We start from the raw sequence: 24,350 nt of genomic DNA, 5'->3' as shown, positions 1-24,350 counted from the left end.
ATGGATATGGGAGACCTTGGTGATTTTATGAATGACCATCGACAAAAATAGCAGCGTGAATGGAAAGTTGTTTTACAAATCAATAGAACGGGTTTATGGATCATCTAATTGGTAACGCAGAGAGCTTCACAGTATGGGAATAGGTACATGGATGGACTTATATAGCTGATTGATGATGGGTTAACGTTGACTGAGAGAGTTACAAACTGATTAAAAATAGGTGGATGGTTTGAGGGGAATTGACATGATATTGCTAGGACCGTTGATGTCTACTGTATATCATGTGTACGAAAAAAGAACCATAAGGGTTTCGTTTACATGAACGTATGATAACTGGCCAATGTCTACAGAAGGCTGAGGAAAGCACAATTCTAATTATTAATCTATATATGCGAAGAAAACCGAGCTAGACTGCAGCTAAGAACGGATCCAATGCACAAGACAAGAAGCAAAAGCACCATGAGAAACAAGGTAAACAAAACAGTCTTCTTTCTCCGAGGAGGTGCCACATGACACAGTTAATGATACACAGTCTGCAAAGGCAACAGGTAGCCCGAATATCCAAATCAAGTACTAAGCGAACCACATTCCATCCCTGGTGATCGATAACCGTCCAACTTCATGTTGAAGCCAACTGAGCCAAAGGCCCAAAGCCCCGCCATGGCTTCAAATGCTGCTCGCAAAGTGCCAGAAAGCGAGAGGCGCTTACAGGATGGAGCCAAGGGCAATGCAGGGCAGGCCGAGACCAATGAGGTCGGAGTTCTATGCACATGTTAGATAAAGTCAAATCGAAGAGTTCGGATGGACTTACGGCGCTGGAGGGGGAGTTCTGGCAGCAGGCAATGTTCTGCTTGCACTTCTGGTTGACCAAGTCCTGGACGGGGATGGCAATAATGAGGGGGATCTGGAGATCCAGCTTGGAGCACTGGTTGAAGAGACCAAGACCCTCGGAGGCGGAGCCACCACCGACCAGGTTGCCGAGGGCGCCACCGAGCATGCCGGAGTTGACATCAGTGGTGTCACCGGCGTAGACGGCCTTGTTGCAGCAAGAGAGCTGAGCCTGGTCACCACACTTGGCCTGGGCCTGCTTGACAGTCATGTTGTCGGGGACAGGGAAGCGGACTTGGGTGTTGCCCTTGTTGCCGACGCCGTTGGCGTTGCCGATGCCACCAGCCATGGGAGGAGCAGCAGGGGGAAGAGCGGCAACGAGGCCAGCGAGGGCGAGAACGGTAGAGATAGTGAACTGCATTGTGTCTGTGGGTTCGGGATTGAACGAAGGTCTCGGAGAGAAAGATTGAAAAGACTGGAACTCGAAAGAAAAGAAGACTAAAGAGTGTGATGCTTGATGGAAAAGAGTAGATTGCGGCGATGAATGGGCATCCTTTATACAATTCAGTGGAGGTCTGTGAGCCCCTTCCATTCTTGTTTCTTACTATTAAGATCTCCCCTCCCTCCCCCCGGAATGCACCCTGTGAGGGTAGATGACTCCACTTGCCAAGCTTCTCTGTCTCCTGGTATGGATCTACTGGTCTAGGGTATGGCCTTCACGCGAGACCGAGTCCTCGCATTCTTGACCGATCTTCTCGCCCTGTTCCTGGGATCCACAGGTTTCCCATTATGCATCTGCTGATTTAGGCACATGCTATGACAATTACTACACATACTATAAAAATTACCAACACTTCAACCTGGGCATCGGTCACATTTATTGTGACGTAGTTTATTCTCGCTATGAGGTGCATTGTAATATCTCTCAATACCCTTGAGCACCGGAAATCCCAACAATGTATCTACTCCGAAGTGGGTTTTCGGATATATTATCCCATCCCAGCCACCAATTTTATAGGGGGGCAAAACAAAGCTTCAAGCCTCTTGTCCCTGCAGCACTTCCGACAAGGTATGCATACGGCCCTACCAAATCTAGTAGATATTATAGGGATAGTCGGTAAGCAATAGGCTTAGATTGGGCTCGGGCCAAACTCTGGGTTTGTGGAGTGCTCGACGCACGGTAAATCATCCTGCAAGGGATACCGGCCTCTTAGCTTGGCGAATCACAGGGCTCACCCCAACTCTCCCTGCATTGTTTCACGCCCTTGAGCTACGAGCAAGAATTGCAAATAACAACTCTGTAATTCTCGAGAACTCTCCGATCGAAACATGTGAGGTCGATTCAGAAAACAATGGCGTAGGTGGGATGCAGTTAGACTGGTTTGGACATACACACTCTAGCTAGACTGTTGCAGTGTTTTGATGTTTGAGTCAGTGATTACTATGCCAGCGAAAGTGTTCTTAGGTCCCTTGTTTCAAATCCTGGCTACCCCTACTTTGCGTTTGACTAACGGTTCCCTGGTCAATTTACGAGATGCTAACATCAAATCAAGATAAACATAGTGAGCCAACTCGTCTTGGAATGATCAATATCAGATGCAATTCTTTCAATGTCTATCGTAATTTAGCTAAGTTGCGTGAGTTATTGGAGTTATGTGACCAGACCTCTTTGGTTCCTTCAGATTGAGGAAGTTGAATCAACTGTAGTAGTGAGATTAAGATTAAGACTTGGTTCATTTCTGGGTTCATAAAGTCTTTGTAGATGTTGTTGGGCACTTTCGCTGTCAACTGGGACATATACCATACTAAATTGAGCACTTCAAGTTACTTATCATTTACTGCCTTTTGATGTAGTTTTGTTGTGACTTCATCGTAGTATAATTCCAGTCTTCGTTTCTCTTCCCTGTTACCGATGTCAAATAGTTGACATCTTGGATCCATCTGCGAACTGCAGGTCTTTGTAGATTTTACCAGAATTTACCACATAGAACAGCACTGGTGTTGAGCAGCTACTTACTCAAGTGCTAGAGCTTGAATTGCGCCAACGTTGCGCGAAAGCATTTATATTGATTGTTTTTAAGATTGAGGTGCTTGACTCTGGAAGTGTGTACTGTAATGTTCAAGATGCTGGTAGGGTAAGAATGATATATATTGTGGTGATACATGTATACACCCGCTCTGCTCCTCATCGTTGTAGGTTGCACCAGACCACCACCCAAAAATCGATTTTGAAGGTTATGACGGATTCGAAAACGTTTTAACTACACAGTTCCAACAAAATATGAACCTGGATGTCAAACTTCAAATGTGGGTTAGAAAAAGCCTGAGGCTCGTCTGTGTGCCTAAGGAGGCTTATCCTGCATCTCCAGCCATGTATATGACATGTCAGTCCAGACGTCATTTTATATATGTCATGCACATCGCCACCGAAAGCAAATACTCATTGAATACCTACGATACTTGTTTACTTCCACAAATGATGAAGAGAGTCAATGCTAATTGACCTAGTTATATGAGTTAACAAAAATCCAGACTATGTGGCAACGCAGACAATGCTGAATCCTGGATGATGGAATCATCACTTCCTATATTGCAATCTAGCAGTGCAGCCATACATAGCTAGACCTTTCTGGTATTACTTAGCGGTCGGACAAGTTCAAATGCGGGGTCCAGGTGTCAAAAGACCGGATGTTTCACTTTGACTTCCTTTCTAGATTTTAGCTTTTTCGAGACTTTCCGTCCTCCGAATCAAGATTTTTGCGGGAGTTGGGTTGCTCTTGAGTGCAGCAGCGGATTGTTTGTTTATAAATTCGAGTCCATGGGTGTTCGTTTGGTATATAATTTGAAGGTGTCAAAGGGGGGTGTCCGTCATCGTGGATGGGTGGAATATAGGAAGTAATCTAATGTGGAGAAGATTTGTTCTGTACGCCAGAAGATGGAGAGATATAATTTATTATTGAAATTGATGAGAAAGGGGAGATGGGTCTGAATCATTGTCTGTTCCCCTCTCTCTGATATTGATCTTTCAGCTTGGCCGACCAACTGCGACCTACAGCTGGGCAGACCTCAGCTCGGAATTCTCGTCCAATGATGATGAAGTTCAGCTATCCGTTCTAGCTTTTGCCAAAAACACTCGTGCATGCCCATTTTTATGATTTACGACAGGGAACGAAAACCAGTGCTGCTTTAACTCCATCATGCAAGGAGGTCCTCAAGTTAAGCCCAGCACATGGGCGACCGTCTTTTGGGTCAGGAGGCATGTAAAATATATAAAATGAATAACAAGATGAATAAAGACATTGCTTGATCAAAGGCGCCTCACTATCCTTATTATTTCTGGCGAACCTCGAGTCCTTGCAGCCCAGGAGAGGAACAGCCACGGCGAGACTTCAAACCTGCCACTGAGCATCGGCGACTGCCCTGGTCACTAGTCATGCTGCTCAATCTTCGGTTCCACCAATGGTTTTCTAGCCCAGACTCTTCTCGCACGCTGATAGGTGTGGTGACGAGGATTCAGCAATTCCTTTCTTATCCTTGCGTTGTAGACTTGCACCTCCTCTGGACGCCACGGGGTCGGGCTCCCAAACTTAGTCATTAGATACATCGTATATCCCTCCATACCAGTCAGCCAGTGGTGGAGGTTGACTGATCCAAGCTCTTTCATTGTTTTGTCCTTAGGCCATGGCCCAATAGGCCACTTGACTTGTTTGTCGTGAATGTCGACAAAGCCGGCCTTCTCAATCGTGGATCGCATTGTTCTGATAAGGTCCATAGGCTTCCCGGAGTTATTAGCGGCAGCGTCGCACCTAGAAAACGAATCAAATACTGTCAGCGATATCCTGTTAATCCCTTAAAAGTGGCTTTGTCGCACCTCGGACCAATATCAAACAAGACATTATCAGGCGCAACGCTATTATCATCACAATAGATTGTTGGATGGATTTCCATCTGCTCAATCCATCCACCGGGCTCTAGGTGGTCGTAGATTTGCGCCATCAACTTCTCCATCTCTTCAGGAGTAAAAGCACTGGCCATAATGCGGAGATGAATTAAATCAAATTTATCACGCCAGGTCCACTCTTGTAAAACGTCGTCCACCTCGAGAACACAGTTAGGGGGCACCCAGCTAACTGGCGGTGGAAAAAGGTCCACACCACGGACCTGTGCATTGGGAAACATGTCGGCAACGTCAATTGCCCAGGAACCCTTTCCAGTTCCGATATCAAGGACGTTTCTAGGGATTATCGGGGACTGAAATAGGAGATTGTCCTCTTCGGAATCCACGAGTAGAGCTGCGAGATGCGCAGCATCGTAGGTTTCAAATTGCTTTTCATCGGCAGGGAAGCAATATTCGTCAGACTTCAGGGACTGGTATCTGCGGCCATTCGACATCAGGCCTCTATATAGAGAGGAGCCAATAGAAGTGGTCTCGGAAGTCCAATCATCAGCATTGTATTCATCTGTCATTAAATGCAAATCCGGATCCACATCGACAGTAATCTTTTTCTCCATGATGAGACTGAACCGTGGTAGACCGGTGATTGTGACGACCGTTGGGGTGGAGCCAGATGGCAAGTGTGACGGATTGCGGATCGTCAGGGTTGTGATGGATTTAAAAGAAATCGCCGTTACAAGGATGTGGGCCATGGGTATTATAGCGCTTCTTCACGCACGGTACTTTTGCGCCAAGAGCCAATAACAACGTCCTGTTAATAACAGAGTATTACGGAGTACACGTGGCTTATGAACTAGTAACGGGTAACGGTGCATACAGACTAATTGGGATTCTGACCCGCTTCGAATACACGACACTCTGGATCCATATGGTTTATAAACAGCGCTCCTATCTATCAGTTATCTTTTTCTGCAAGGGAAAGACCACATATCTCTGAACTGGGTTGCAGAGAAGCTTCTCGAACTTCAACATGGACAAAACATACCTATACGGTATTTAATGTATACAAATACAAGGGGGTAAGTTACCAACTTGAGGAGAACGACCGAGGCTCACTAGACTAACGCACGACAAAGTATAATTGGCCTGCAAAAAGTGAATTTGTCATCAGCTGTAGTAAATCGGAAAATGTGTTTGTGACAGGACATCTAGAACAATAAGAAAAATGCAAACAAAGCAAATTGATAAAAGAAAGCCTTCAAAACGCCACATGTGCAAGGATACAGTCTCTTTGAAACTATTCAGGCATTATGTAAGGATCTTATATCAATGACATCAGAACTTTGAAACTGTATAAAGTCCGAGTCTTTGTCAGAATACTAACAAGTTACAGTCCCTCAATTGAGCCAAGAGATATCTATAAAAGATCAACAAATCCCACGCAGAACACAGATATAATCCACATTTTTGAAATAAACCCACTCACCCAAGACACAGTATATCCTAGCCTCGTGACGAGTCCCTATAATGGCCACCCAAGAAGACCCGGGGGCTCCCCACATGTGGGTTCATATGCGATTCAACTATTCTCACAATAAAGACAAAACGGACAGAGAGCTTCTAGACCACGCCCGCGACGAAGTCCTCCATGGAACAGCTTGGGAATCCTCGACTCATGAAGTTGAAATGGAATGCATGCTTAAAATTATTAGTGACCCCATTCTATCTATAGAAGTGCCTGGCCCCTTCCCTCACAGTAGTTTTGTCGATCGGCTTCTCATTTGCAATGAGATGTTGAATATGTGGACTTTGGATCTAGAAAGGGGCCTTGGACTTCCATTTGATCGTCGGGAACTGTTGAAAGCTCCTGGGAAGTGGAATCATGCTGCAGTAGGTATCTTTTGGGATCAGGTGAATCAGCATTATCATCGCCATAGCTTTTATGGCAGGACGGTGGTTTTTAGGGATGTACTTGGAACTTCTCGGGGAGGTGGAGAATCAAGACGAAGTTGCTAGTAGTCTATGAGAATCCATTAATTCATTGATTTTCTATTTAAATTATGGCACACTGCTCTCAGTTTAGTGCAGCAAAAGCCTCTATTCGTTCCTCCGAGGCCAGGCTCTTACTATAAGATGTCACTGTTATAACTCATATGGAAGAAATGAAATATCGAATTCAGACTATATCTGAGGATATACCAAAAAAAAAGCAGGAAACAACTTTAAAAATTGAAGATTCACAAATTATATCATCTGTAGATTCTGTACGTAGCTTAGCTCTTATACTTCTTCCGTTTTAAGCTAGGCGGTGAGTCCAATCTGCGACTCTTGCGCCCCAACCCCGAAACGCCAATGTTCCAGCGCGTTACTTCTCTGCGTTTACTCCTTCCTAGAACAGGAAAGCAGTGCTAACCGCCAGGATGTCTGACCAGTCGCGTGTTTCTGCGAATCCCCAAGAGGAACGCGCGGGCAGTCCGACCGGCTCGCAAGAGAAAGTCGACACCGCGACAGAAAAGGAACAACACGAGCCAGAGGACACGGCAGATCAGAAAAAGGAGGAAGAATCACAACATCAAACCGAGCCCGAAGACACAGCTGCTGCCCCCCCATTACCCGATGAGATCCCGCCGCCACTCCCCTCCGAAGCACCACCTGGCCAGCCCAGTGACGACGGATGGGAGCCCGTATGGGATGCGACCTCCCAAGCATACTATTTCTACAACCGAATCACAGGCCTCTCACAATGGGAGAACCCTCGCGTACCCGACCAACCACCAGCTCCTGGCACAGAACCCAGCGCAAAGACAGAAGAACCGAGACCAAAATCGCCCGTGCTAGGTGGTTATAACCCCGCTATCCACGGAGATTATGACCCGACAGCCTCATATGCGCAGCATTATGAAAAAAAAATACAAGAGCCGGAAGTAGCGGTTGTCGATCAGGCTGCGGCTTATGCTGCTGCTGGAGCCTTCAATCGGTTTACAGGTCGATGGCAGGCATCATCTATCAACCCGGAGAATCACAATGATGAGAACAAGTCTCATCGTCAGATGAATGCGTACTTTGATGTTGATGCTGCGGCTAATTCTCACGATGGTCGGAGTCTGCGTGCTGAGCGGAGCGCTAAGAAGCTGAGCAAGAAGGAGCTGAAGGAGTTCAAGGAAAAGCGAAGGGAGAAGAAAGAAGAGAAGCGGAGGGCATGGTTACGGGACTAAGGAGTGCTACTTTGGGACTCTTTCATTCGCATCATCACCAGGCTTGTGTGATATACCCGCCCAAACTGGGTGATGGATTTGGGGCGTTTGTGGTTGTTTTTTCCACCTTTTTTTTTCTGCCTGGGGACTTGTGTATAGAGGCAGTTGTTTTTTCTGACCGACTCGTAATTTCTACCCAAACAGCATATGTATCATCATCAACTTCCAATCAATCAACATGCAAGATTGTTTTCTTCCTTCTATTCCTCATCTTATTCCTGTTCGTATGTATAGACATGGTTGACCCCACCGCGGGGTCATGTGACTGACATATCAAAGTTTCTTCGATCGTGGCGAACATCGGTTCAGCAAGATCTACTCAAAGGAAACAAACGCAGAGGTAAGACATATCAATCCCTTTTAATCTAGCCCATGAGTTTATCTGGTTGCCCGCACCAAATTCCAAGACCTACCCCATGTTCTGGTGGATCGAATTGCATCGCTGATCAATGCGCTTATCAACGCCGCAAATCTTGATGCTAAGATCCAATTAATATGCAGAACAAAAGACTAATCTGCTCATTTTGATCTTGATCCTTTAAATTAATTCTCTTTCACATTCGACTCGGCACGAATACAAATATCTCCAGATCAATGCTAACACCCCACCACAGAACATATCAAATTCTCCGCAGAAAAAAAAAGTGACCCGCTATTCTACTGGAAAGTTTGCGGCCCAACTTCAAAGCAGCGTTCTGTACTTAGGTTTTCAAACTATTATCTAGACATCCACATCATGTCTTCCACAAAGCCCACTGTGCCTATCGCACTCTCCGCCGAGGCAATTGACGACCTCATCTATGATGCCCGAGCTGGTGATCTCGAGGCCTTGAACGCCGACATCGCCGCCCTGGCCTCGCAGCACAGCTGCCCAGAGTGGCAAATCGTAGCATCTGCCATCGACATGGAAGAAGAAAGCGAAGGCGGCACCGGCTCTTGCGTGTTGCATTTCCCTGCCGCAAATGGAAACTCCGGTAAGGCAAAACATTATCTTTGATTTGATTCTTCGTTTACTGATTCTTCTAGAAATCCTCAATGCTCTTCTTCAAAAACTTGTTGGTGCGGATGCGGCGCAGATTGCAGCTTTCGTGAATCACCGTAACCACAATGGTAACACGCCGCTGCACTGGGCTGCTCTGAACACGCATCTGGAGTGTGTTAAGGCTCTTGTTGAGGCTGGCTCGGATCTTGCTATTAAGAATGATGCGGGTCACGATGCTGTTTTCCTTGCCGAGCGGGCTGCGTGGTCTGCTTCTGCTGAGGAGGTCAAGGAGGATGAGGATGGGAACCAGGAGATTGAGATGACTATTGGTGAGAGTGAGGAGGCTGAGGGTGGTGAGGGCCAGTCCAATGGAGAGATGTCTGCGGGCAGACAGGTTGTTGAGTGGCTGCTTAGCTCGGAGAAAGCGGCTGCGTTGGAGAGTGGTGCTAATGAGGGACAAAGCTCGGCGTGAGTGAGATGTGGGAGTAACTGATGTGGTTATGGATCCATGAATAAAAGATAAGGATATAGACAAAAGCCATTTGCTTCTTTTTGATATGTAAAACTATGTAGAAGGGATCATTTTGATGGCGAACATGGAGAATATCTCGAAGTTGACCCGAGATTCCATGTCAAACCGGGGTATCTATGAAGTTTTTGTATAGTGTACATGATGTGGTCATCAATCACGGCGGATTTTGCCGTCCCTCTCACGATTGCTCTGTGGTGAGACTGGAAACCAATCAACCACAGAACCAGTGGAATAAGAGCCCTCCGATGGCCTTGTCAAGTCGGCGTCTATTTCGCGGACTTTGGCATCGAATCCGACCTTGAAGCGTCGGTCCCGCCAGACAACAGTCACACCACCGTAGACAGCCGAGAGCCAGATAGGTAGAGCGAGAAGTTCGCGGCCGAGCCACGCAGCGAACCACTGTGAAAATGGACGGTGGGTTGCTTGAGAGGAATTACGGTGCAGAGGTCGCGCAAAAGACGGAGTATCCTCGTCCAATTCGACGGTCTTTGCAGAAAAAAGCTTGATATAGAGGCTCCAATCCACTAATATCCAAGACGCGATACTGAGGGCAAAGATGGCATAAAAAGACGCCCATGTTCCAAGAATAGATGCAAATTCGAGACCCTTCCGTTCGAGGTACGGTGCCAATGCCGTTGTTATGCCCCAAGCGCCATAAAGTGAGCATACGAATGACTCAGTACCGGGCTCTACAAGGGTTGCGAGGAGGACAGTGAATTTCCGAACCCGCAGCCATCGCACTCGTCGGGCAATATAGCCCCGAACTTGCATGTTTGCCACGGGCTGGAAGGCCAGGTCTCCAAAAACCATGGCGTGTTTTCCCCACTTCTCTCGAGTTTCCTTCTCCTCTCGCACCTTCTTTCGCCAGAGTAAGTCACCGATCAGGTGGTCCTCGCAAATATTGTCCGAAAAGAAGTCAATACCGGGGTGACGGAGATTGGAACCTGTTGACGATGGATCTGTGAGGTAGTCTAGATGCGAGCGGCGGAACATGTTAGATTTGCCCACAATGCATGGTGCGACGAGCACCGTGTTGATAGCTGTGTACATCTTCGCATGCGCCGAGGAAAGGAACAACTCTTCTAGACGGCCACCTCCGGTAGCAATCATACTGCCGAACCCGTCTTCCGGACGTTCAGATGACATCGCATCGGTTGCGGCCGTGGGGTCGCGAGAAGCATCCAACAGAGCCTGTCGTTCTTCGTTGAGGTTGTTTACCCCCGTAACATCCACAGCCAGAGGCAAGTGGTGAACAAATTTATACTTCTTGCCTGGCTTCGCTCCTGTTCCACAAAGCTTATCCACCATGCGACCGCATACACCTTTTCCAACCCACACATTGCAATCGATAATCCAGATGATATCACCCTTGGCCTCACGGTAGGCACGGCTCATGTTTCGGATCTTTGGATTCGGCCCAAGCGTATAGACATTTGATCCGTCGCGACGCAGTAAAGGATCCTCCTCCTCGACAAAGACACGTGCATCGGCGTCGGGGAAGTCTTCGACCAATTTGCAGAGAACCGGGTAGGCAGGGTCATCGCGGGTCGAGACGCATAGACAGATGGTCAGCTTGTCACGCGGGTAATCTTGTCGAAAGGTGGCGGCCAGGCAATCGTAAAGATGAGGTTCCAGACCCTTAACGGGGCGAATGGCAGTGACATGAGGCGCGTCGGAGGCCGTAGCAAGGCGAGACCGGCGTGGTTGTTGTAGAAAGTGTCTCCAACTGAATTGACTTTGTGATTAGCCACAGTCGTAATCGGGCAGCGCTAGTTTACTTCCCCCGCGCGTCCGGGGAAACAAAAAAACACGAAGCTTCTTATGTGCAGGGAACTTACATTTGGAAATACCCTAACGTACACACAGAAACCACGACGATATACCAGATCAGTGCGATCCAGCCCGCCGCAACGGACACGGGCATATCGCCATCACCGATGGGTAGCCGGAGGGAATGCGAGGGCGGCTCTAGCATGGGACCTGAAGGAAGGGTGACGGGGAGGACATTCTAGGACAGAAAGATCCAGCTCCGAGTGCAGGAGGATGAAAGGTGAAGGGTAAATGGGTAAATGTGCGTTAGTCGGGCCGGTGTGGAGCTGAGTGCATCGCGGATCGGATACTGCGGCATTTTGCCTGTCGCACCGCCTTTCAAGTTACGCGTACCATTTCCAAGGTTGTTGGGGTTAAATGAGGGTGTTTAGAGCAGCTACCTATATACTTAGAGCCCTCGAAAAGTAGATGCATAGATCTCTCAATTACTGTATTTGTGTATGTGATGTCTTTATTTGTATGGCTTGTTTTGCGGCTCCGTTGGTGCCTGGAGTATTCCGTGGCCTCCGAATGGTGTATCCGTGGATCCAATGCATAAGAGGCTATGCGAGATGTACAAAAGGATCTATCCGACTAAAGAAACATGGAAAAATGGTATAAAAGAAATTCAATTACGTGGCCTGCGACTGTGATTATCAGATGCATGCACAAGATGGTTCGACCCTAATACAGTATACACATGTTGCACCATATTAAGAAAACCGACATTTGAAACCATTCACGAAAGATGAATTGAGCTGGTATAGCAGGTTGATCACATAATGTGTAAGACGGATATCCTTGCCTTTAAATGTGAAGTTTGGCACATCCAGATAAACCCATCTTGATCTTGATGGTGGTAGGCCTGGCAGCGCTATTCTTTTACACAGGCGCTCCTTGAAGGTCTTTTGGTGTGAGGTTTTAAAGGCCAGCATTGATGCGATTGCTTGACAGAGCAAGAAATTACCGGCATTGAGTGTCCGTGCATAGTAGGTAGGCGATATTTGTGGCCTAACTCAAAAGTAAGAAATCCCCATTGCTGGCGAGCAGATCCCCATTCGAAACGACTACAAGGAACGGGGATTGCTTACCTTAAAATTGGAGCACATAATAAGCGCCATAGCTTGTAGTCAATGTGCATCACTGTAAGGTAGGTGACAGCGCTTCCTGCTTGGAGTCCTTGCTAGTCTCTGTCTTCACCGAAACTAGCTTCTCAAAATTCCTTCGCCCAGTTGTCAATGTCTTTGGTTTGGGCCAGTATTTGGTGTAGAGGGTCATTCGAAAAGCAGATGAGAGAAACTCGATATATACTACTGTTGTGTGGTGGTATGGCGGAGGAAACGATATAGAGGACAATATGAGGATGGGAAAGCTTACCTTGAGAGCTTTACTTAAACTGAACGGCCACTAGTGAAGTTGAATTGATGCACTGCTAGCGTATTGATATTCTGAACGTTTGCACTAAGCCTAGTGGAGGAAGGGGAGTTGGTATAGGGAGTAGTGGTGGGCATGGTGGAGGTGATCAAGTACTCAAAGTCTGAAGTCTGAACTAGGTATAACTGAGCGGCGGAGGTAAACATACCCCGATTAAGGCTAGTATGGTTGTTATCTCCAAGACTCCCAACAAATGCAGCTACTAGGCTTCTTTCAAGGTTCCTTTCTAGGCAATCATCCATAGTATCACTCTAACTATGGCAGAGGGGGGCATGGTTCAATAGCACCGCTCTATGGGAGGGAAATACTCAGAAGTCTAGCAGACCTACAAGGAAGGTACATGTATGTTGTTCAATATTGAATGAAAAATTGCCACGTCAACTGAAATAATTTAATTAAATGTTGGAAGCACGATGGTCATAAATATCCAAATGGCATCCAGCAACCAAAACCCAGATTCGACCCAATAGCCAGAGCATCAAAGCCATCCTAAAACTCCTGATCCAAGCAGAGACCCAAAATAATCATGTCTTTTTCTTTTTCCGCAAAAGACCAGCACTAAGCACATTAACAGCTGCTGGTTGCTCTGCCGATGGTATGGCATCTGAACCGCTCTGTACTGGGCCTGCATCTGCATCACTAGTAGGGTTTCCATTGCCCTCCGGCTTCTTCCTCTTGCGAACCAAATTGTTATCCAGGATATTATTGATAGCTCCAACTTGAGCTGTTGTTTCCTCGGGCACATGGGTGCCAATTACCCGTTTACCCCATGTAAGTTGGTCAGCCAGTGAAGCTACCTGATCAACATAGGTCTTGGTGCTGGCGACGATTTCATTCTCATCGTAGAAATGATCCAGGACCCCGTCCATCATCTTCTTATAATCAGATTCGCTGAGGACCACGTGTCCTCGACCGGCTTCGGGCCAGAAGAACGGATTTGCGTCCGTGGGAGTTGTGTCAGTAGGGCCTCTGGATGGGTGGTCAAAAGAGACTGCTGTGAGTCTAGGAGACTCTTTTGGTGTAACTGTAGCTGGTGCGGTTGATTCCTCTAAAGGTTCAAGCTGTACGCTGGAATTCTCTGGTGGCTCATCCCCTGTCGGCTTGGATGATCCTGCCACGTCGGAATCTGCCGTCGTTTTAGCAGGGGTATTAGGACCACGGGTCTGGCTAGCCATTGTTGTTGAGTTCATCAGACCAGGAGGGTTGATGACAAGCCAGAGAAATCCAACTAGCCGACCGGCAGAGCACTCCTGTCGAAACGACATCATCTCCCAGAACTGATCCACAGACTTGACACTTCGCCATTGACCAGTACGAGGGGATAGGGTTTCACCCTCGACAGGCTCTGGAAGTTCATCATCCAGATCAATCAAGAAACGTGTCTTGGGATCATCTGGAAGTCGAGGAATTAAGCATCGCGGTGGAGCCGAGGGATCATGAACGATTTGCTTCAGCGGGTAACTTGCGAGCCACCGAGGACGACCCTGAACATCGGATTTGGCAGTGGCTGGGAAGAAGCTACGCGTTTCCAGACGATCGCATCCCGGAACAATGAGGTATGCAGTTGCGGAAGCCGTGGCGGCTTCGACTGTCTGGTCGAGGGGCTTGGTGTCCTGTGAGACAGATTCAGGCTCATGCTCGCTAAGAATCGGGTCCACGGCTCGACACCACCACTTGATAAGACCCCGGTCATCAAGGACATGCTTTTCGGGATTCTCAATGCTACCAGGAAAGAGGTATTGACTCTGAGCACGGGCGAACAAAGAAACGACCAAACGCACCCCCGGCCGCTGATGAGTGCGAGCTAGGTGAGACAAAAACGTGTGGCTGATTAATCTGAGTACCGACACTTTATGTGGTAATTTAAGTAGATGCAGAAAGCCAGTAGAATCGGCCTTAGACACGAATATAGTGGTCAGGTGGGCAGAATTGTAGACCAATACCTCCATTCCGAAAACAATGATCTCGGCGCCATTATCTTTGGGTGAGTCAATAGAGACTGAAAGGAAGTGATTTTCGCAAAAGGTGGACTCGGGCTCTTGGCCAGGCGCCGCGGCGAAAAGGGCGGCACTTGGGGCGGGTGTTGAAGAGATATGGCGGACAGTGAGCTCGGCCCCGGTGGGGAGCACCTTGGCCAAGAGATCTCCCAGATCGCCATCTGCCATTTTTCAGATTGGACCAATGAGATTGGGCGTTGAGCGAGGTTGGACTGAGAAGTAGTGGAGCTCAAATATGCAACGATTTTGCCCTGTCGTCGCTGATCACGTGCCAGATACCGATGAATTCTTGCGAGTGGAAGTTCAAACCACAGAGCGATGATATGATCACATATTAATTTCTTCCCGCAACCACAAAAACATAGCATCTCATGATACTGGATGGAAGCGAACCGCTGGATGCCCAAGGTCCCCGAATTATTAAATTTCGTCTCTATAAAAGTGGAGATGTATACCGATGTAGACACGGAATTCCCCACATTCAATAAAAATTCATTTCCCTCCATACTATAATATTCAATTCATTACAATCTATAGTTCATTACATACTATTAAACAGCACTTGAGTATGGCCGTGCCAGAGCCCCCTCTACCTGAGGCACATTTTGTGCCGGAGATCACTCCTGGTCCTCAAGTGCTTGGGTCGCGCGAGGTAGGTTTGCATGGAACAATATCTCACGAAAAGCCCACCAGTTTATGAGACATGCATTGTTCCGTCTTTCTTAGGTCAATGTGGCTATTGGGTCAAGAGCGATCTCCGGCAAATCATGTGTATGAAATTATATCAAGGCTCAAAACCTCATAACAGTTTGTCATGTGTGTAGCAGAAAATTTGGTAGGGGGTAGCAGAGCCGCGGAGTTTGTCATGGAAATTTAACGGTAGAGACTCGAACCAACGGTGACTTAGCATTGGTATAAGGTTAGATCTCTTGATTATCCAATGACGTGAAGATGATCAGGCTTCGTCAACATTCTGACAGTCTGGAAGTATCTCCATCATTCAAATGGCGAGGGCTCCTGTTGCAAAAATGACGATTATGGCAAAACGTGGTTATGGTGGGAAGGAGCCGTGAAACATGTGTGTACATTTATTATACTGGGAGATCATTTAGACCAAGTTTTACTGCCTATGCTGCTAGTTACAACTATGCCGAGATAATCTTTGAAAGACTCTTCCCACTAATTGATATGACTCAAAAGTAAGAGGTCACAGCATCAAGATCATCGGCATTGAGAAGAGTGACTCCCTCACGTAGCAGCGTCCTCCAGACCAAGTTTCGCGTCCGGATAGGAAAGGCTGGAGTGTTCCAATATCTTGCCCCAATGCCACGCTCCTTTGCTTCCGAAATTTGATCTCGAAGAGCCTTGAGTTGCGTATCATTAAGGACCGGGTCCGTATCAGCAGTCAGCTTGCCAACTGCGGCAGCAAAGTCCGTGGACGCGATAGGTGAAATTGTGCCATCAATACTGTCATATTTAGAGTCATTGAGATTTGCAAGAGGAGCATCGAAGAAGTAGTCGCGTTCGGATGCAGAAGTCACCATTTCAAGGGGAGTTTCACCAGTCCCAATAATGGTGACCGGTCCATAAGTCACGTTTTTGCCCTCGACTTTAGAAAGATAGCCTTTTTCTCTGAACGGTTGCAAAGCTTCAATAACGGCCTTAAAGGTCTCAGGTCCAGAGGTCTTCACATCAATGAAGAAGTAAAGTGTTTGATCTGGAGTGGTATCCCAAACACCACTATTTTGAACCAGTCAGCAATAGTACGACATTGAATCTCAGGGGCACTGACTTTTTTGTGGGTTCAGTCACAAATGGACTTCCTGGGTTTTGGCGATTTAAGACATCGAGGATTGGATTGATATAGAGGCTTTCAAGTGTGCGGTCCTTTGTCAGGGCAGATTGATCATGACCAACCTGTGGCATGTCAGCTGCATCATTCAATGACCATTGTGAAGGGGAATACGAACATATAGCGTACCATTGTACAGCCAAACATCTGCTTCAGTTGAAGTACAGCCTTTTGACAAGCCTAAAAGAAATTGGTTAAAAAGATGTGGCGAACGAGCTCAGTACGACATACCCGTCCAGAATGGCTCTTGGCGCCAATAGTCACTGTACAACAAGAGATCAGAATACTAATCAAATAAAGATGTCAATTGATGACTGTTTTTAATCCGCAACCTACTTGTGGGAATGAACGGGAATCTGTACGTATGACGTTAGCCAAATCCTGCGATGGTGATCGATAGGGGAAGACAAAGGACATGTGAGGGGAAAATGGGCATGTCAGATAACTTACTGGTAGAATATCTCGGGTAATATCTGTTGGATAATGATATTCGTTGCCACCATGGGTGTTCTCCAATATGTTTTGGAGGCTGGAGGTAATGGTCCCGGTAACCGGATCCGGACCGGCAGCCAAAGCCAGGGCCGCGGCCGTGACCAACACCGAGGAATAGACCATTGTTAATGACAAAGAGATTCCGGGGAATATATACTTGGCCAAAAATCAAAAGTGGATGAGAAATTGAGAGTTGGAAGGGGGGTTTTGCTTGGGCAATTGACGCGGAAGGCGGGCTTGACCCACGTGTTTTGGCTCCATAGTAACTGCATCCGGCATAACCCCAATAAATCGCAACACGCTAGTCGTGCTGCCCCTCCAGAACTACTAAGTTGACTATATTATTTGCCATTTGAATGCTACAGCTGTTATTGATCTGACTCTGCTCTAATGAAATATCTCATAAGTTATGTTTCCAATTCCAAAAGTAGAGCAATGATAATGGATGGCAGTTGCTATTTGTTCCCCCAAGTTAGGAGAGATGCAGGAACATACCCATGGCTACGAATTCAGTACCTGCCTACAATATCAATCTTTCAAATTTTCGTTGCTCGCTACGTAACTTTTAATCCACATGTACGTTTGATATACTTGTATATTGCCACGTAGCTAAAAGGGTAGATACATATGCTGAAGGCTGGCTGGAAAGGCTGTTGAAAACATGATTTATTTAGTTGACTCGAAGCCATGGGTATGTTCCTGATCGGATTAGACAGGCCCCAGGGTGTACAAGAGTGGTTCCAGGAGTACATATAGCAATTCCTGAATCGAACTGTGCTGGTTATTCCAAAAGCAGACTATTCATAGCCGGGGATGTGGTTGCTGTTCGCAGAGGCATCTGTCTAGAAGGCAGAAAGGTTCCCATTGAGAATTTTGCGCGACTGACATCCATATGAATACATGTATATCAATTCCAAATATGGTAAAAGGCTTTACCATATATCAAAAGAACCACTAGTAAACAAATTACAATACGGCCAACATGAATCAAGAGTAGCCCAAGAGCTTGGATCAGCACCTTTAGTCCACGTAAGTCAGTGCCGGGAATTATTTGACATTGAGGACAGAATGCGAGAATAGGCAGGCCTGAGGTACTGAAACGAACGAGCTGCCTGGCACGGATGTACATCGGCTCTTGCCAACTTTAAGCTCTTGCCTGGGTACTAAACATAATTCCACCTCAAGACTTCTTCAACTGTACATCTCCCCGTAGACCTCCAACCATCTTGATTTCCTTAGATTGAAATCCCAACCTCATACGAACACAAGAAATTTTTTTCCAAATCCTCTGCACTCTTCTAAACCCTCTCATGATGAGTTTGGCTTTCTCTACCCTCGAATGGCCTACTGGATTTTGGTGGATTGTTTTGTCCTTGGAGTAATTAGCATTACCGTCACCCTTCCTTCCGGTTGTTACTCTATCGACAAGTTCACTGTGTGGGAGTTTTGGCTCAAAGATACTTGGCGTGGATGGACTTTCTGAAGCACTCATCTAAGGTATGCTATAAATTATACAGTATGATATGAGTGAAGTATGTATCACTGAAGAATTTCACCAATATTGCAACTTTAGTCTTGAACTCATACGCTCATCCATGTGCTACAACCCCTGCTTCTCATTGGACGGATTACTTTTCAATGGTAGCCACATTTATGTTTGGGCTGCACATGATGCGATGGACCATTTGGACCGTTACTTCATCGCGCAACCGCAAATATCTTGCAATGAAACATCGTGAGAGGGAAGAAGAGCAAGCAAAGGGGCCATTGAAGAGATATTGAAGAACTGAAAGACCTAAGAAAGGCACAATCAAGAGCGCACCTGGACACCTCAGTAGACGCGTTGAAGACATAGTTCTAGCCTATAGTATCAGATTAGCGCGGGTACAGCGGTGTTTGATTGAGGCATAGGGACCAATCTTTGGTTTCCAGAACAAATCCTACGCATAGCCGGCTATAAAAAAGCGGAAGTTTCCGTATAAAAAGAATGTACCAAAAATTTTCCATCCGAGGGTTGCAAGCATACTTGGCGTAGCTTTGGCCACGGCGACGTTGAACAGCGATTGAGATACTGTTGCCAAGCCAATGTTTAACGGACGAAGCCGAGCAGGGGGAAATTTCCTGGGATGATTTCCATGAGCCATGTAGCATTGTATAACAGATACTGTAGACTTTTCAAAGCGCTCAGGTTTTAGAGCAGTGTAAATGGTTTAGAAGAAAGTGACTTATCGGACGGACCTCGTTCCATCTGATAATCACAGCCCGAGGCCAAGTAACTAGCCTTCGTTTCATTTTTCCAAATTGATGGAATCTTTTATACATCTCGCATACCCTATTACGCATTGAATCCACGGATACACTATTCGGAGGTCTGGGTTTGGGCGATTGAAGGAACCATGCCTTGGAATAGAAAAACATTCACTATTGACAGATAATAATACATGCTGATATATGCTAAATGAACTACACTGCGCCATTGCGCAATCACTTCTGGCGGCCTCCGCCCAGGAAAGCCCGCTTCTGGCGAACGTAGGCGGCCACAACGTTCTCCACGCTGCGACGGTCGTGCTTGCGGGACCTGTTGGTAAAAGAATTGTCAGTAAATTTTGATCGACTGTTATGCGTGGTATGGAAAGGACGAACCGCATGTAGTAGAGTCTCGCGCGGCGGGGCTTGCGCTCGGCGCGCTGGACAATCTCCACACTCTGCACATTCGGACTGAACGCCTTGATCGACATCTCGACACCCACACGAGTGAGCTCATTGCGCACCAAGAAAGAAGTATCAATGCCGCGGAGCTTGATGCTCAGCACCACACCGTTGAAGGGGTCGCCGTTCTTGAAAGTAACGCGCACGATATCGCCGACTTTGACGCTGCGGGTATTCCGGCGGTAGTCAAACAGGGCCTTGCGCTCACCCTTGGGGTCAAGGACAGCCAATTGGGTCTCGGTGATCTTTGCGATGGGGTCTTTGCATGCTTTGCGAGCGGAGGGAGGAGCAGGGTAGACCTTGACGGGCTTGGAAGCTGAAAGAACGGGTCTAGTCAGTACTATATTTGCAAGAAATCGAATGAATGGTTCCAAATACACATACCATTTTGCGGTTGCATACGAAGCGGTACTTGTGAGAGGAATTGCTTGGGGAGATTCGGAGGAAGAGGGATACGTTCGGGTCTCTTGGAGTAGGATGTTGAGATGAAGCGCTGGGTCATCTGTGGCTGAAAGACATTCTGAGTTGAGAGCAAGGACCTCAGAGAGCCCAGCGGCCGCATTGTCGGTAGTGCAGCCATTGTTTCGGTGGTTTGATGAGGATCGAAGAAAGAAAGTCGGCATCGAGTTTTGGAATTGAGTCGGCCCGGCAGAATTTCTTGCCAAGACTCGATATTCTCTTCGCCGCCCGGACTCACTTCTCGCGCTTCTTCCCAAGCTCGAATTGTTCTACGCAATAAAACACACAGGGGTCTCCGGTATACAGCTCTTGCAAGGAATATATTGACCGGACATCGGTCTCAATTCATCATGGCGCAGTTTGCTATGGGTAGGCTCTTTCAGCAGGGTGCCTCGCGCCAGTCGGTTACCTTTTCGCAAATTCGCAACTTTGCCTCGAAATCCGGTATGATATGGTTCAATGGCTTCAAATCTTGTGGATCGGCCTTCTAACCCATGATATTTGATATATAGCAATTCCTACATTCTCCCCCACTGCCTCCACCGAATTGAACCAAGCTCTTGAGCACTGGCGACAAGACCTCTTCATCCCATTCGGCCTCCCCAAGCGACAGCGCATGAGCATGTTCAAGGAGAAGCATGCTCGCAGATTGGAAGATGAGCCTATCACAGTGAAGATTAGCGAGACGGAAGAGTACACCTTGCGACCTTTGAAACTCTCTGAATTGCCTAAGAGCAAGGAGGCTATCAATGTCTTCCGCCTAATGGAAGCCGCCAACGACTACAAGAACCTAGTGCCATTCCTGAATGGGCTATGGAACGCCCAAATGACCATTTCCCCGGCCCGGTGGCAGTACCTTATCCGCAAGACCGGCAGCGCCGGCAGACTTTCTCTTATCATCGAATGCGCTCGTCAAGAAAAGCACACTGGCCTGTCGCTACAAGACAACGATATCGCCGAACGCCTATTCTTCGAATTTCACCGTATGGCCCATGATGCTGGGTTCAAGGGAGAGCAGGTGAACAAGGCCCTTAGAATGGCCAAGCAGGCCGTGGATATCATGGACACGTACGCACCGAGCCCAGCCACCAACCCAAAATACCAGCCATATGTTATTGGAACGCTGCTGGAGCTTAGTGCTGCGCGTGCTCTGGAGGAGGCTGGTGGCAAGGACAAGAACAATGAGGTGCTGAACTACGTACGGAAGCTTATTGCTTGTTGGCACTTGGGTGACTTCGCGCCTATTCCCATGGCCCAGTTCGATGCGGAGCTGGTGAACCAACGGTTTATCGAGTCCGTTGCAGTTTGTACCGGATTACAGCTCAGTTTGTCGATTCACGGCCTTGCTGTCGACAAGGCTTTGCACAGTACTGTTAAATCTCGCCTCTCTGAGGTGAAGAATGCGATTACGGCGCAGCTCAAGCAGATCCCCCAGGGTTCTGTTCACAAGGTACTCAGTGCTGAGTTTGCCAAGGCTGCGCTCAAGCAGAAATAAGGGAGTTTCAACGTTGTGTTTGACTGTCAGTTGTTTGGAGAAGCATACCGGCATATGTATATTACTCTTATTCCAGCATCTTTGGAGCTGATTTTGTATTCAATCGGACATTACTGTAGTGCTTCACTCCATGCCTTTCCACAACAACTTTATCACCAAGTTGGTAGTTCCTTCGGGTAATTTCCATGCAGGTCCAACTTTGTATCGATAAAGCTAGGGACTCTATAGTACGGAGCAGATAATTGCATCACATGATTACTTAACTCTTGCCCCTGAGGGACATATCAAAATATTTGCAGGTGACTTCAAAATGCTAGATAATCTTATGATAACCATTGAAAAGGCCGAAATGTGATAAACGCTTGGGATCATGATAGTTGAGTCGAGGTCACTAGTAAAGAACCAATTCAAGAGCACAGCTCCACAGTGTTGTCCTTGCTAATACGGACTCGCGATGCAAGTGTTGTCTCTTCACCGACAACGGCAGGGCCGGATACTTTGATCTAAAGCGCAGGTTAGGAAAGTATCTAGACTGGAGAAAATGGTATTATCTTACCTGGCCTTCAGGAGTGTCGGTAACGGTAGCTTCATTAACTCCGGTCAGTGTGATTTCCGTGCTGCTGAGAGGAGAGCCAAAGTGACTGTGGCCATCGTGGCGACGATAATCAAAGACATTTGTTTGCGAGATAGCACCCGCAATACCAGATCCAGTCAGAGCGTATACAATACGAGCATCAGTGAAGATCCGTAGGTCTGTCAGTTGTTCCGATGTGAGACGGGCCGAGGCAGGTGCATCAATACGATGCGAGATACAAAGCAAGCGCAGCTTGTCTAAAGACAGCTCCGCAGTTGGTCCAACCCGAGCCAGCTGACTGAAGATGTTCTTCGAAGGCATGTTCCCGGCATCCAAAGTGCGTGCCTGGACCCAACGACCAATGGAAGAAACAAAACCCGCCTGCGGTTGCATGACGCTGTCGTGGTAGTCCGACATTGTCTGCGAAGAAGCAATGATAACGGTTGGAGACACGCCCACAGTAGCCAAAGCAAAGTCAACTTGCTCTCCTGCAACCGAGTTCAATGCAATAGAGGCGTTAGAGAACAGTGCATTCATAATGAGGCAAAGAGGGTAGGAACGCGAGAGGGAGTCTATGGAGAGAACAAGATCCGAAGGAGAGAAACGCTGGTTTCGAGGAAGAGCAGATCCCAAGGCGCCGATCGCAGCAATCAGATTCTGCAAGAGTAGTCAATATCATAGTGGCAAGTTTAAAAGAAACATTATTCCATACCTCCGATTGGAAATCAATGAACTTGCCAGATTGTGCAGAAGAAGGCCAAACAGTGCTAACTGCAGGGGCCGGCTCTTTGGGATCGTATTCAGGGATGTCCAAGCCAGCCAAGTCTTTCTGCTGTTCCACTAACTCATGCCAAACATCTACCTTCAGAGAGCTGTCCACGCCCTCGGGAACTCCATGCCAGTCCATGTGACGATTACCATACTTAGCAACCCATACCACGTGTGACAGCTGTTTGTTTCCCCGCGCAGCGATGGACAGATCAAGTGCTCCCGCCTCAGCAATCAGGGCATCCACCTGAGATGTCTGTAGGTGTGCTGACAGAGTATCGGCTGGAAGGTTGTGGGGGATAAGGATGGTCTTGTATCCATAGAAAGCACCGGCTAGACCAATAGATTAGTACACATAAATAGTGCGCTGAAAAAAAGAGGTAAATACCGAAGAGAGCAGCCAACAGTTCAACCGAGTCAGTCAGACAGATAGCAACGGTTTTGACCTCGGCTTTCTGGAAATGGCGACCTATCACGTTGATTTCCTGGGTCACCTGAGACAGCGTGTGCTCAATGGCCTGTTTACCCAGCACCGTGTAGATTTTGCCTTGAGTCTTAGATGGAGTACCGTCTTCATTCAAAGCTCCCCGCACTGCAGCCCTCCAGATATCCCGCAAATCACCCTTTCTACCAGCGGTCCATTTCGGGGCGCCAGGGTCTTTGACATTCAATCCTGCTCGTAGAGGAAAGCCATAAGGAGTTTCTAAGCTGCGATATGTTGCGGACTCGCCGGATTGTCGGATGGGTGAAGGTGTGGATTGACGAGCAAGTAAGAATGGATGGACATCCGGGTCCTTAGCTGACACGGCGGAATAGATGGCAAAAGCAGCAACAATACCGGCAACGATGGTAGTAAAGATATTCCAGTCGGCCAGGATATCTGCGACCAGAGTATCCAATCTCTGAAGGATTGGTTCAGCCATTGCAAGTTGATGACACGAGAGCAAGTGCGGAGAACCTGAACAATATGACGTGGGGAGCAACAAGAGTAAGCATCTATTGATTGGAAAGGCGGGGCCGGGCCAACCTTCCACCGGCGTATAATATCACGCGCTTAGCGGCGACTCTGCAAATCCCAGCCACGAACCAGCAACACCAAAACAATCCCCCTTTCACCCTGGGAAACTTCAACGCCTCGGCGATGTCAATGCTGATGGTGAATTGATTCTTTATTTCTAAACCCCCTCCCGTCGCTTTTCAAGGTAAGTTGGTAAGTTTTACGCGGTTTTTCGTCCAAATGTGAGTTCTCCTGCTTCCGTGCTCAGATAAT

The 24,350-nt window shown here is 47.4% G+C and overlaps 10 protein-coding genes across 10 annotated transcripts; 3 read left to right on the top strand and 7 right to left on the bottom strand.

Moving 5' to 3' along the window:
• Positions 1 to 705: 705 nt before the first annotated feature.
• On the bottom strand, positions 706 to 1,249 carry N7520_000229 (hydrophobin family protein; the record flags this gene model as incomplete). Its single annotated transcript, XM_057134164.1, has 2 exons — positions 706 to 762; positions 812 to 1,249. 2 exons carry the CDS (start codon positions 1,247 to 1,249, stop codon positions 706 to 708), a joined length of 495 nt encoding a protein of 164 aa, XP_057000100.1.
• A 3,006-nt stretch (positions 1,250 to 4,255) lies between these two features.
• Positions 4,256 to 5,475, bottom strand: N7520_000228 (class I SAM-dependent methyltransferase; the record flags this gene model as incomplete). The annotated part of the gene is made up of 2 exons (XM_057134163.1): positions 4,256 to 4,634; positions 4,700 to 5,475. The coding sequence occupies 2 exons, from the start codon at positions 5,473 to 5,475 to the stop codon at positions 4,256 to 4,258; spliced, it is 1,155 nt and encodes a 384-aa protein (XP_057000099.1).
• Positions 5,476 to 7,143: 1,668 nt separating this feature from the next.
• On the top strand, positions 7,144 to 7,938 carry N7520_000227 (WW domain-containing protein; the record flags this gene model as incomplete). Its single annotated transcript, XM_057134162.1, has 1 exon — positions 7,144 to 7,938. The coding sequence occupies one exon, from the start codon at positions 7,144 to 7,146 to the stop codon at positions 7,936 to 7,938; it is 795 nt and encodes a 264-aa protein (XP_057000098.1).
• Positions 7,939 to 8,713: 775 nt separating this feature from the next.
• N7520_000226 (ankyrin repeat domain-containing protein) lies at positions 8,714 to 9,431 on the top strand (the record flags this gene model as incomplete). Its single annotated transcript, XM_057134161.1, has 2 exons — positions 8,714 to 8,951; positions 9,004 to 9,431. The coding sequence occupies 2 exons, from the start codon at positions 8,714 to 8,716 to the stop codon at positions 9,429 to 9,431; spliced, it is 666 nt and encodes a 221-aa protein (XP_057000097.1).
• A 210-nt stretch (positions 9,432 to 9,641) lies between these two features.
• On the bottom strand, positions 9,642 to 11,466 carry N7520_000225 (putative ceramide glucosyltransferase; the record flags this gene model as incomplete). Its single annotated transcript, XM_057134160.1, has 2 exons — positions 9,642 to 11,217; positions 11,330 to 11,466. 2 exons carry the CDS (start codon positions 11,464 to 11,466, stop codon positions 9,642 to 9,644), a joined length of 1,713 nt encoding a protein of 570 aa, XP_057000096.1.
• A 1,792-nt stretch (positions 11,467 to 13,258) lies between these two features.
• Positions 13,259 to 14,899, bottom strand: N7520_000224 (H3 histone acetyltransferase RTT109; the record flags this gene model as incomplete). The annotated part of the gene is made up of 1 exon (XM_057134159.1): positions 13,259 to 14,899. The coding sequence occupies one exon, from the start codon at positions 14,897 to 14,899 to the stop codon at positions 13,259 to 13,261; it is 1,641 nt and encodes a 546-aa protein (XP_057000095.1).
• Positions 14,900 to 15,924: 1,025 nt separating this feature from the next.
• On the bottom strand, positions 15,925 to 17,198 carry N7520_000223 (uncharacterized protein; the record flags this gene model as incomplete). Its single annotated transcript, XM_057134158.1, has 6 exons — positions 15,925 to 16,471; positions 16,524 to 16,648; positions 16,702 to 16,763; positions 16,815 to 16,846; positions 16,920 to 16,939; positions 17,034 to 17,198. 6 exons carry the CDS (start codon positions 17,196 to 17,198, stop codon positions 15,925 to 15,927), a joined length of 951 nt encoding a protein of 316 aa, XP_057000094.1.
• A 2,361-nt stretch (positions 17,199 to 19,559) lies between these two features.
• N7520_000222 (mitochondrial 54S ribosomal protein bL19m) lies at positions 19,560 to 20,364 on the bottom strand (the record flags this gene model as incomplete). The annotated part of the gene is made up of 3 exons (XM_057134157.1): positions 19,560 to 19,653; positions 19,719 to 20,100; positions 20,169 to 20,364. 3 exons carry the CDS (start codon positions 20,362 to 20,364, stop codon positions 19,560 to 19,562), a joined length of 672 nt encoding a protein of 223 aa, XP_057000093.1.
• A 229-nt stretch (positions 20,365 to 20,593) lies between these two features.
• N7520_000221 (uncharacterized protein) lies at positions 20,594 to 21,738 on the top strand (the record flags this gene model as incomplete). Its single annotated transcript, XM_057134156.1, has 2 exons — positions 20,594 to 20,687; positions 20,756 to 21,738. 2 exons carry the CDS (start codon positions 20,594 to 20,596, stop codon positions 21,736 to 21,738), a joined length of 1,077 nt encoding a protein of 358 aa, XP_057000092.1.
• A 407-nt stretch (positions 21,739 to 22,145) lies between these two features.
• On the bottom strand, positions 22,146 to 24,003 carry N7520_000220 (uncharacterized protein; the record flags this gene model as incomplete). Its single annotated transcript, XM_057134155.1, has 4 exons — positions 22,146 to 22,241; positions 22,295 to 22,969; positions 23,025 to 23,413; positions 23,469 to 24,003. The coding sequence occupies 4 exons, from the start codon at positions 24,001 to 24,003 to the stop codon at positions 22,146 to 22,148; spliced, it is 1,695 nt and encodes a 564-aa protein (XP_057000091.1).
• Positions 24,004 to 24,350: the final 347 nt, after the last annotated feature.

The sequence above is a fragment of the Penicillium odoratum genome, assembly GCF_028828045.1.
Source record: "Penicillium odoratum strain IBT 22623 chromosome Unknown utg000001l_segment0_segment0, whole genome shotgun sequence".
NCBI classification, from domain to species: domain Eukaryota; kingdom Fungi; phylum Ascomycota; class Eurotiomycetes; order Eurotiales; family Aspergillaceae; genus Penicillium; species Penicillium odoratum.
This window is presented reverse-complemented; position numbering and strand designations above follow the sequence as displayed.